Source organism: Dendronephthya gigantea, unplaced genomic scaffold (assembly GCF_004324835.1).
Source record: "Dendronephthya gigantea isolate DGI-Jeju-01 unplaced genomic scaffold, DenGig_1.0 1325, whole genome shotgun sequence".
NCBI lineage: Eukaryota > Metazoa > Cnidaria > Anthozoa > Malacalcyonacea > Nephtheidae > Dendronephthya > Dendronephthya gigantea.
The window spans coordinates 1-12,704 of NW_021164325.1; the positions used below are offsets into that span (position 1 = coordinate 1).

Consider the following 12,704-nt stretch of genomic DNA (forward strand, 5'->3'; position numbering starts at 1 on the left):
TCCTGTTGCACGTCGGTACGGGTGCGGCCGGCCAGCGCGACGTCCCTCACGACCGTTTCGGCAGGAGATTGGTTCAGGTCTTCACGAGAAACGAGAACGGCAGCCTGGATAACTTGACCGAGAAACTCGCCGCGGCCGGGTACACGCTGTCTTTTTACACGACCGGAATAGACGTCGCCGTGGATGCAGCGATGCGTGCGGCGATTGTCGACAAAGAGGGAATCTTCAGCCTGCCGGAAGAAGTCTTCACCTACCCGAACCTGCCGTGGGACATACGAAAGATGTGGGGACAACACGGCGTGAACGCGTACGAAGAATATCGTCCGATATTGAACCGCCCCGAGGATCCTACGGTATAATATATGAAATAATAATGACCATGACAAGTAACAATGACAACTAATAATTTCGACATTATTATTTTACACAGGTGTGGGCCTGCAGTGGCGCTGGATCGCGGCAAGTTCTCGCAGACGATGGTGAATCGTGGCCCGAGAGCCAAGATTCGGACAACTTTTTTTTTCGAATTGTACCATGCAGCACGTTTTTGGAAAGCCGATGTTTCGTCGCGAAAAGCGAAATTCCGAACTCGGGTCACGGCCTGTTCCTAGCACGACACAAGTTCCCCATCGAGAGCGGGGCGCATATCTGCCTTTACGCCGAACGAAGCACCACCGAGGAAGAAATGAACAAAAACAGCAGCTCTCGTTCCTACGCGATATTCGTGCACAGAAAAAAACGATGGTTCGACGCGGAGGTGGAAACGGCCAATAATTTGGGACGATTTGCAAATCAGCCGTGGGTGCTCGAAGCATTCAAGCACATACGAACTCTTTCGTCAGCGGAAAGGCCCCCTCTGACGGAAGAGGATTGGGCGAAAACCGAAAGTCGAATAGACGAACAGTGCAACGCTCGCTTCGACACGACCGGGGAACAGTTAGTTCTACGAACGAAACGGCGCTTGGAGCCCTCGAAACGTCCGACGGAGATACTGGTGAACTACGGTGGGCTTCGCTCCTACTGGATCCCGTTGTTAAGACAACGCCGTGATGATGAAGTGCTACCAGAAAGCCTGAGAGAAATCGTTGCGTGGCTTTTCGAGTCCCCAGAATGCAACTGGTCGACCGAGCAAAGAACTAAATGGACGTTTATGTGAACTGAAAAGAACATGCAACCAATTTGAACATAATAGTTGAACATTTAAGCCGGACATTTCACTGAAAATTTAGGCTATTTATTTATTTTGTTGCTTCTGTATTGAAAATGTACATATGTCAGGAAATAAAGTTTTTTTCTGGCCAAAGCTAGATATTAATAACCCTTTTGTCACTACTTGTATATACAGTGTGTATCAGGAATGAAACATGCGTGCATTATTAATGATAAGCTTAAAGCTTACCCGATTTATTAGAATCTTGACTCTTTCTCCTCTCTAGTTGTCCATCACTGGCTATGGATCAAGTCTGGAAAAAAAAACGCTTGCTATTAATTTCCCAACGACTATCGATTAATAGAAATTCACCTCCGACCAAAAATTTCCCAACCCCATTCAAAGGCAGAATTATATCATACTGCACAGTCCATTCCAAATTGAACTGTTGAAAGGTTTATTAAATCGATATATCTGCTATGTATGTCATGCCCATATCAATCAATCAATCAATCAAATCGTTTAATAAATATACATCTCGCAGTCATTATGACTGAATTAAATGTATAATACATCAATATGAATGGTAAAAATATGTATATTTTAAAAGTTATTAATATATTTACAACTACAAGCATTAAAAATTAGAATTCATAACCTAAACAAGCTATATGACATCACATGCTACAAGATTACATTTACATTTAAGAAGTGTGTCTATTTGAATAATTTGGCATAAAAGAGTTTTTAAAACGATTTATATAACATTTGATCGTTTGAAATGTTCTCTTTGTCCTTAACTGATTATTAATACCGTTGGTTCTTTCCGGTAATAAATTGGTGCATTTCACTGAAAATTTAGGCTATTTATTTATTTTGTTGCTTCTGTATTGAAAATGTACATATGTCAGGAAATAAAGTTTTTTTCTGGCTAAAGCTAGATAACCCTTTTGTCACCACTTGTATATACAGTGTGTATCAGGAATGAAACATGCGTGCGATAAGCTTACCCGATTTATTAGAATCCCCTCTCTAGTTGTCCATCACTGGGTTTAGATCACCTCTGGAAAAAAAAACTTTTACTATTAATTTCCCAACGACTATCGATTAATAAGTTATGCATGTTCTATAAACTTGCACTTACCAAGACGAGGACTAGTTAAGATTGATTGAAAAAGCTTACGGAAGTGTTACTACCTATATTTCACGCTATCATGGGAAAAGCATTATTTACATTATCATTCGTTATACTGTACTTATTCACAGAAGTACTATAAGTTCCCACGATGCTAACTCGTTTTTGTTTCGACGAAAAAATATCTTATAATGAAACGACACAGAGATAAAAAACATCTCTAGTACTTTTATGATCATAGAGTCACCTCTACATAATGATTTCTAATACCTATAATTAATAATTATATAACAAAAAAAATTTCAATAGTGAAATATCTATCATCAATATCTACGCGCTTAATAGTCTTTTTCACACAGAAAATCGTGTGATCAACAGTTATTGTTCTCAAGGGTCACAAGTTGTTACATTTGAAATGTAGGCATTCTATGTACGTATGGGGTCTTCCAAAAAAAGTAAACCATACAATTCTATCACATTAGTGGTCATTTTGAAATTGTATTTAAAATACCAGTTTCTTTTAACCTATTTTTTATTCTATTGTTAAAAGGATTTGTTAGCGGGATACCCTGTAATACATAGAAGTCAAACTAAATGATTTTCTGATTGATTTGGAATTGTTATCTATATATTTGTTAGTTATCTGTTATCTGAAACGTTTTTGTTTTTTGTTTTTTTTGACGGATTTATATATGTCCACAAGGCTTCTGAGTGGTTTAAACCTACTTAAAACTATGAATATTCCAACTATTTTACATTTGACTATTGCCCATGACAACCATATTGAATTAGCTGAATTATTTCCAGCAGTTGAGGTCACAGTTTCATTATAATTTACATTTTTTAACTGTCTGTTGCACGAACCTGTTCGAATACTGTATTGTTCCAAATCTATATACAAACTTAAAATATTCTATAAAATCAAACTCTGAGGTGAGGCATACCAAACAAGTCCCTTGCGTTGGAATCAAAACCATTAGAGTCAGTAAACACGGATACAATATTTTGCTGAGATATTAAAAAAATGTAAATGTTTTCTTACAACAATTGCTCTAAAAACAGAATTTAAAGGCACAACAAATGGAACGCCTTCACTCAAGGTCTAGAGAATAGAGTATCTTTTATTGCTAATATTGAACAACACCATGCACAGATAGCAACATCAAGGAATTACAATTATATGACAGGGCATTGTCCAAAAATTCCAAAGACAACAAACAAGTCCTCTAAACAGACCAAAAAATTAATGGTTTATTTTAATATGTAGTTCTATCCCTTATCGAAGATAATTTGCTGGATGATCTTCTACAGAATATTGCTACATATCCACCTATACAATACGTCCTTAGCAATAGATTACTTGTGTGCAAGTATTATAATTCGATAAATGAATGTCACATATCTGCAGTTTCCTAGCACTGATTGACACACAAGTTTTCATCATGGAACTCAATTGAATACATTGCATTAACCACATACTATATATACATAGCTTGTCGTGTACATGTCGAAAGGTTTATTCAATCAATATATCTGCTATGTATGTCATATATGCCCATATGTCATGCAGAACTGAGAACTTCAGGCATTCAGTAAGTTGGCAATAGATTACCAGTATACTGATCATAATTGGATCAAAGAACTGTCTTTCTCTAATACCTCCTTAGCAATAAATTACTTGTGTGCAATAAGTATTTTAACTTAACTATCAATTAACTGTCTTTCTTTAGACACTTTTGGAAAGATTAAACAACAATAAAAAAATAATGACAATGGCTGAAACAATCCCATTCATTTATTAATAAAAATACCCATTCATTCAAAATAGGAAGTATCTTAAGAAATAGTATTTTAAACCGGTGATAGCACGCCTGCCGAAGACAAACTTGCCTATTTAAGGCTCTGTTGCAAGTACGAGTATTAAAATTTAAAAAAAACTCACATGACAATTGCTTTTAATACAGGAGGTTTTTAAGTGCTTTTCAAGTGGTTTATTGATGGCACGCAAACCCTCGTGCTCGTCCATTCTTTGGAGTGAACTTGACGAATCGATGATTCTAAACAATACTTCAGCCTTCAAAGTTCATATAAACATCCATATTCGAGATTTAAAGAAGTTATACAGCATATATTTGCAAATAATTGTTAATATTTTCATCAATGAAACTCGTGTTTTGCGAAATCTGTTAATGCCCGCATGCGCGTAACTAAGCCGCTGTCCGCAATGCATTATATCGGGCTCAGCTATCTGATCTATATCGTAAAGATGGAGTGATAGAATAGAACTTTTCGGTGATACGTCACAGCAATTTGACGACACAAAGTTTTAAATTTAGAACCACCTTAAATGGAATGGATTTAAAGTTTTATCCTCACGAGCCATATCGAAAGGTGCAAAACATCCTTCTTCAACACATGCATGAAAAAGATTTTTAGTTTGACCAACGAATTCTGGAAATAAGCCTAACACGAGAACAAGGCGTCCGGGCGTCCCATATAGCAGACGGATGTTTCGCATCTTTCCACATAGATTACCGAAAAGGTCTATTAGGTATCAATTGTACAGGTAGGTATAAAAGTGAATATAAAATCAAAACAAAAAATATTCCTCATGCAAACTTTTATGGGTAAACTGATAAATGGGTAAGCTCAGTGAGAGAACTCAAATTTGACACAACATGTAGTTTTTGAATACATATATTTATTTAAAATCCCAACAAAATCTGAACAAGTGAATACTGATGATTATAACAGAACAAGAATATTAATTACAACGGAACCCTCTAGTAAATTTTGACTTTTTCATGCTCGATATATTTCTGGATTTTACTTTTTCGACGTACCATGAACAATGTCGAATATATCATCAGAGAGCGTGCGCAACTCGTATGCTTTGCTTGTCGCATTATAAACGATGTCTATAGGAAAAACCAACGCCTTAACCGACTCTTTCCAAGTTCTGCCTGGTTTCAGTCTATACAAATTTGTGGAATCCGGCAAAAGCTCCATGCTAATTAAATGCGCTTGCTGCTTGTTTTGCGTGAATCTCGCGACTTTTGCTATGAAAAAGGAAATGTGATTTTTGGTGGAAACTGGATCAAGCAGTGCTACAATGTCACCGACAGCTGGTAACAATTCGTCCCCGGAATCATTTTGGCAATCGCTTTCGTCAGGCAATGCAATAAAATCCGCTTCACCGAAGATATTTGACGCAATTTTTTCCCTGATAACTTCTCGGCCTTTTTGCGTTTTCTCGTGGTGTGTTAAATCGTTATACGTGCTTTCCTGATATCGGACCGAATGCTTCATTAAAAGCGCAAGACTTTTTCTAACATTTATATCTTTGGAGTCGTCCAAAGTGCTGAAATATGTGATGATAGCATGCCTTAACGCATTAGTGCTCGCTCGAATGGAAACCTCGCGCATGAAAATATCGCCAATGTACCTCGCAATTGAACTGCTGCTATCAAAAGGCGCGCCTCGCTTGTTGAGAAAGAAGAAATCATGCGACTTGCCGAGCAGTAAAGATGGCCTTGCCTTAGTATATAATTGCAAGTAATACACCAGATCTTCGTCATCGGAAACATCGATTCTGGTCGGCCCAATACTTTTTGATGTTTTGAAATCAAATTGCACGATTACAACGCTATTGCCCTCTTGAAATACGATAAAATTACCGCCATCCACCGAAGTGAAATCGAAAGTTCCGCAGTCCGCTTCGATATGCAATTTCATGGTCCTTAATTCTTTCGACCTGCCAGGAATGGCTCTTAAGTAAGTTGCCAAGAGTACAAAATCATGCAAGTGCCTACTTTTTTCCAAGCCATGCGTTTCCAAATACTTATCGCGTATGTTACGAAGAGTTTCTAAAACGTGCGCGAAATAAAACTGCTGAGTTGCCTTGCTCGTAAAACCCTCCTTATGAAGTTTTGATATCATGCTGCTTTCGTGCTGAAAGTGTCGCTGAAATGATTGTAAAGCTGAAATGGTTCGCGATGCATTCTCCGAGTCGGGCGAATTCGGTTGAAAGTTTGCCAAATTAAATTTCAAAACGTTTATACCGATTATAAGATGCGCAACTATAGTTGAGGGTTTAAGATTTCGGGTCCCTTTTAAATATTCTACGTAACTAGTATAGAGTTCGATATTGTTAAATAGATCTAAGGTTAACATGGCAATGTTTTTCACGTTCAAGCAGAAGTACATAAAGCTCATGGCTCTTTCAACCATTTTGTCGACGGTCGTTTTTGAAAACGGCGGCCCAGCACGATGGTGGTTCAATGCTTTTAGGTAGAAATGGCGCAAGTCTTTTACCTCATTCTTCAATCTTTCAGGCGCGCTGTCTAATGCGATGGTATACGTATTTCTTTTCGGCGACGTCGTTTCATCTTTAAATTTCTTTTCTACAGGTGGTTCTTGTTCATCGCTGTCTGACTCGACGCTGAGATTGTAAGACACAATTGGATTGTCTGTGGTCGCGAGGCTCGGACTGGCGACATCAGCAGCGTCGAGAATTGTGGCAGAACTACTGTGAGAAAGTCTGGCTCGCTTTCTCGCACCTTCACTGCGATATGCCATCAAACGGGTCAAGTCTTCATCTCGAATAAGGCTAAACGTAGCACCCAAAGAAGCATTGCGTCGACGAAAGTGAATTCTCTCTTCCAAAGTGGCACAGGGTGTTGTCGAGATGTTTAGGGACTTTAGCCAGTTTCTAACGGTGCTTTTTGGAGTGTCTGTGAAAATCTTTTCGCACACGTCTATGAAGCAGTAATAAGTCTGATTGTCTCGTTTGATGTGAGCTAAAGATTCCATTTTTGTAAAATCCAGACTAAAAATAAAAAAGTTGTCATTAATAACACTGACATATTCTTTTAACCCTAACCCTGGAATTCAAGCTAACTTTACAAAAGTCCATAACCTTTCGTAAAATTAGTAACATTGGTTCATAACCTTACATGCGCAAACAGGTCTGGCAGACAGGTAGGCGTGCATGCTAAAATGGTGTGCTGGAAATAAAGGACTTTTTCCAAATATATAACCCTTCCTTCAAAATTACTAACCTGGGTTAAAAATCATAACCCTAGCATTTTAACTAACCTAAAAACTAAATCTTGCTAAGATCCATAACCTTTTCGTAAAGCTAATAACCCTTCAGTGGCATACAGGCGTGCTAAAAATGCATATGGCGTGCCGACAAATTAAGGGCTTTTCCCAAATAAATAACCTTTCCTTAACAATTACTAACCCTACATGCGTTTAATATCATAACACTCAAATAAAATTGGTCTGTAACAAGAAACAAACTTACAATATATCGAGCCTGATTATTCTCAGTTTTGCATGAATACGTGTTTCGTTGATTTCCAGGCAGGCGTATGGTTCACCTGAAAAAAAAAGCACTCTTGTAAGACACAAAATTAAAAAACCTCCGCTATAATTTACTCAAATTCAGAGCGCGCTAACAAATGGAAATTCTGATAAGACACGGAATAGATTATCACTGGGAGGGAGGTGTATATAAAAACGATATAAATATAGTCCGTATGAATACAGTATAAATATACGGTATAAAAACGGTATAAATATAGTCCGTATAAAGTCCGTATAAATACAATAAGTATACCTGGCTCATGATGATAATAATGATGATCCTTGAAGATGCTTCTTTCATGACTTTTAAGTGAAAATGAAAGATAATCGACAAACCATTTACGTATACAACACAGATAGGCACGCCTTCTTTGGGGTTACTAATGGACATCGCCTCCTAAATTCAGGAAACGCGGCGCTTTGATATTAGCGCAATGCCGCACTAATGAATTAGCTAATTGGACATGGTGAGAGATAAGGCACAGGAACTGGCGTTCCTCAGACAAAGAGGTGACTTTTTCTTCCTGGCGGAAAGACACAATAGAAGCACTTGTTAATGACAGCAGTTCCCCATTCAAGCGAGAAGTGATTGACAAATATTAAACGTATTAAACCATATGAGCTTAACAACATTCAATTACAAAAAATACTCAAAATTGATTATCTGTCAGATTTACCTCAAAAATACATAATTAATATACATAGATTAAAAAGCCTCATGCATAAGGTTTCTAGTAGGTCTCTAGATCGGTTTATGATTGCAAATATAATAGCCAGATTTACATGTGCCAGCATGCAATGCAATGGGCGTGTCTGCTCGAATGAGTGATCTCTGGCTGGGGGGCTTGGGGCTCTGGGTGCAAAGGTTAAATTCTTCTGTTACATTGCTGGGCTGAGATGATATCATATCTCAGTGAACATTCTGTGGGTGCATGCAGGATGGATATTCCATGCAACAACTAAGCACATGCAATGATTCAATTGGCATGTTATTATGGCAGAGCTCTGCTCGAATGAGTGATCTCTGGCTGGGGGGCTTGGGGCTCTGGGTGCAAAGGTTAAATTCTTCTGTTACATTGCTGGGCTGAGATGATATCATATCTCAGTGAACATTCTGTGGGTGCATGCAGGATGGATATTCCATGCAACAACTAAGCACATGCAATGATTCAATTGGCATGTTATTATGGCAGAGCTCTGCTCGAATGAGTGACTCTGGCTGGGGGGCTTGGGGCTCTGGGTGCAAAGGTTAAATTCTTCTGTTACATTGCTGGGCTGAGATGAAATCATATCTCAGTGAACATTCTGTGGGTGCATGCAGGATGGATATTCCATGCAACAACTAAGCACATGCAATGATTCAATTGGCATGTTATTATGGCAGAGCTCTGCTCGAATGAGTGATCTCTGGCTGGGGGGCTTGGGGCTCTGGGTGCAAAGGTTAAATTCTTCTGTTACATTGCTGGGCTGAGATGATATCATATCTCAGTGAACATTCTGTGGGTGCATGCAGGATGGATATTCCATGCAACAACTAAGCACATGCAATGATTCAATTGGCATGTTATTATGGCAGAGCTCTGCTCGAATGAGTGATCTCTGGCTGGGGGGCTTGGGGCTCTGGGTGCAAAGGTTAAATTCTTCTGTTACATTGCTGGGCTGAGATGATATCATATCTCAGTGAACATTCTGTGGGTGCATGCAGGATGGATATTCCATGCAACAACTAAGCACATGCAATGATTCAATTGGCATGTTATTATGGCAGAGCTCTGCTCGAATGAGTGATCTCTGGCTGGGGGGCTTGGGGCTCTGGGTGCAAAGGTTAAATTCTTCTGTTACATTGCTGGGCTGAGATGATATCATATCTCAGTGAACATTCTGTGGGTGCATGCAGGATGGATATTCCATGCAACAACTAAGCACATGCAATGATTCAATTGGCATGTTATTATGGCAGAGCTCTGCTCGAATGAGTGACCTCTGGCTGGGGGGCTTGGGGCTCTGGGTGCAAAGGTTAAATTCTTCTGTTACATTGCTGGGCTGAGATGATATCATATCTCAGTGAACATTGAGATCTGAAAGCTAGAATTCGTGATAACAAAGAGGTCCGAATCATGAATGAATTGACGTACCGTAGTGTAGATTTGCCCACGATCATCATTTCATTATTTCCGAGGGTAGAAAACGTGCCATTTATGATCAATTCGTAAAATTTAGAGAGGATTTTCCAAAGCATTTAATACCCATGCATGCTTGTTGTTTGTTTCAATTCCGGAATTCAATTCCCCCCCCCCCGATCGCCGAAACATATTTAAATGTTGTGCATATGTAAATTATGTATTGTACAAAATAAACAATGGGAAAAATACATTCAGATATTTTCGACGCTAGGTAAAATGGAATCCGTGGATTTACTAATTTACTATCCAATACCAAGCATGCTTACGATGCGATACAGGGTGTGGATTAAGTAATTCTTTCGTTGCATCGCGTTGAAGCAACAATGAAGCGATTATCAACAGCGTGTTCAGAATGTGATAGATCAGTAGCGAAGCAATTCCATTGGTCTTCCTACTTCCGCAGCTCAGCTGTGGAAGTAGAAAGACCAATCAGGAGATGACTTTCGGAAATGGGATAACTCCAGTTACAAGGAGCAATTCACAATGCAATATTCATTGACGACGTCTTTGCTTCGACGACTGTGTTCGTTGAAATTTCGACATTTTCGTTTTTGTCGCTCGTTGAGCTCATCAGTCCAACAACGGCCGTAGTAGATCTATAAAGGAATCGAGATCAAGCGACATCAATTGCATAAATGTTGATATAAATGTTGTCAGGAATCTAAGCAATACATCGTCGCACTGTTGCGTAGCCCGAAAACCTCCGCATGAATCTGCTGAACCCCCCCTGGTTATATATATTATTTATTATTTAGACTAATAAAATGAATAAAAAACCGGCCGTGTTGTTCTCGATTTATACATCACATTATCGCAATCCCGTGTCTCTAGAGATACAGTTGATTTATTTTAGCACAAGTTGAGAGCGTGCATAAATAATTTTGGCACAAATAAAACATCATTTCTATTTTCGTATCTTCTCTGTTAAATGACGTAATTACGGTAAATTCCCCGGTAAAAATAGACCGAGCCATTACGTCATTACGCGAGTATAAATGCAGCGAGCGACGAGCGTTCGAATATACTTTACAGGCGAAGCGCAAAAAGGATGAACAAGTGCAAGGGTTACGTGGAGAATATTTTCAAATCGATAAAGAGGCAGATCAACAACTTGGACCCGGAGGAAGACGGAGAGACGCTGCAAGCGGTTGTCGACGCGTGCCAGACATTTTACGTGTCACTTTTCGCGAGGGGAAAAGGTGCGAGCGAGAAAACGAGCGTTGAAGAAATATAGCGCTCGGTCGATTGCTAAATTTTCCGTTCTACTTTGTGTCTTTCAGGCCTGTTCGGTCAGAGGCAGATGGACAAAGAGTTGGCGAGAAACGCCCCGAAAATTCCAACAGTTTCGTCGACGGAGGGATCCGGTGAAACGTCTCATCGACCTGACGACGATCCTCCAAAGAGCAAGAAAGGCCTTGGCAAGGGTTCTCCGGGCGTGTTTAGGGCGAGAAACGTGACGAAACGGCAGGAGAGAACGCGCACCAGCGACGCGTTCCTCGGCCGTAAGCGAAAATCAGCCGGCTCAAGCACCACAGGTGTAGCAGAGGGAACGAAACGAGCATTGCTCCCGAAGTCGGCGGAGAGCACCACCATGACAGCACCAGCAATTCCACCAGCACCGATGACACCACCGCAAACGGCACCCCGGCCACCTAAAAAAGCGCGTCTCGAGCAGCCGGAGAAAAGAAAACCTCTCTGCGCCCAGGCTGCGAAAGCCAACACGGGAGCAAAGCGAGTGCAAATGATGCAAAAGCTCGCGGCGGCCGGCGAGAAAGACGAGCCCCCAAATCATGTAGAATTAGAACTATTTTGGGGGGCCATGAACGACTGGAAGATTCTCGACGCTGGCTTGGTGGCGGCGTTGCAATCCACGTGGGAGGAGATGAATTCCGAGAAAAGCAGAACGCCGGTGCAAAAAATTCTCACGCTAACGGCAATCCCGAACGGCGTGAGCAATTGCATTCAACACTGCATTGGCAACCTGGTGCGAGAATTTGTTCGGCAAACCAAGTCGGACGGTCGAAAGGTCAACTATACGGCCGGCTGCGACGCGATGGAAGACGAGATAAGGGCCGAGCACTACCGAAGATATCGCGCAATGGTGAAGGATTGTGCGTGCGAAGCGTGCAAAGCGGTCATCCAGTTCGACGAGGCCTACACTAGGTAGGAGGAGATCGGGCCCCTGGCCTTACTTTAATACTAGCACAGCAGGTAATAACGTCTCACCATCGATCAATACGTTTGTTTCTTTGCAGATACCACGACAATTTGGAAATGACCACGGCGCAAATGGAAACCGAACCGGTTCGCTTCGCAGACAGACCGATGCACTGCGACGACGTCGATTTCCGTGCCCAAAGTCTGCGCACTCAGTTTACCGGCCTGAGTTCCACGAGTCTGCTCAAGGCGCTATACTTCTCGAATTCGACGCCCGCGTTTAGCCCTCCCACGCTATCGTTGGCGATGCCCACAGATGTGCAAAGCATGACGATGAGATACTTACAGCCATTCCTGAGAGAGAGAAAGTTGCAGGATCCACTGCCCCAGTCGTGGAAAACCGTGAGCCCGACACCGGCGGAACACGAATTGGTCAGCGTCCCAAAGAAATGCCTGCGCATGTTTGACGGAGACTCGGGCGAGATATTGCTGACATCCGAGTGCGAACGCGAACTCCACGACCTGGCGACGGACGACGGGAAGCTACGATTCCGGCTTAGAAACTGCGACGCGCCTGAGACGGAGTGCTCGGTGCGTATCTACAAACAACCAGACGACGGGTCAACGACGATGACGCCGTTTCTTACGCGACATATTGGAATCGAAGCACTGCGGGCAGCGAGGGAGCTGGTATTCCGAGCGAGCGAGG

At 41.1% G+C, this 12,704-nt stretch overlaps 3 protein-coding genes across 3 annotated transcripts; 2 read left to right on the plus strand and 1 right to left on the minus strand.

The window, feature by feature from the left end:
- Positions 1–6: 6 nt before the first annotated feature.
- Positions 7–1,408, plus strand: LOC114545161. The gene is made up of 2 exons (XM_028563503.1): positions 7–353; positions 431–1,408. The coding sequence occupies exons 1-2, from the start codon at positions 192–194 to the stop codon at positions 1,154–1,156; spliced, it is 888 nt and encodes a 295-aa protein (XP_028419304.1). The 5' UTR covers positions 7–191; the 3' UTR covers positions 1,157–1,408.
- A 3,602-nt stretch (positions 1,409–5,010) lies between these two features.
- LOC114545159 lies at positions 5,011–8,019 on the minus strand. The gene is made up of 3 exons (XM_028563501.1): positions 7,909–8,019; positions 7,594–7,669; positions 5,011–7,113 (listed from the first exon to the last, which is right to left on the minus strand). The coding sequence occupies exon 3, from the start codon at positions 7,095–7,097 to the stop codon at positions 5,112–5,114; it is 1,986 nt and encodes a 661-aa protein (XP_028419302.1). The 5' UTR covers positions 7,098–7,113; positions 7,594–7,669; positions 7,909–8,019; the 3' UTR covers positions 5,011–5,111.
- Positions 8,020–10,849: 2,830 nt separating this feature from the next.
- On the plus strand, positions 10,850–12,698 carry LOC114545160 (the record flags this gene model as incomplete). The annotated part of the gene is made up of 3 exons (XM_028563502.1): positions 10,850–11,037; positions 11,119–12,001; positions 12,094–12,698. Coding segments are annotated over exons 1-3 (1,639 nt in total), but the record flags the coding sequence as incomplete, so codon positions are not given.
- Between the last annotated feature and the right edge of the window lie 6 nt (positions 12,699–12,704).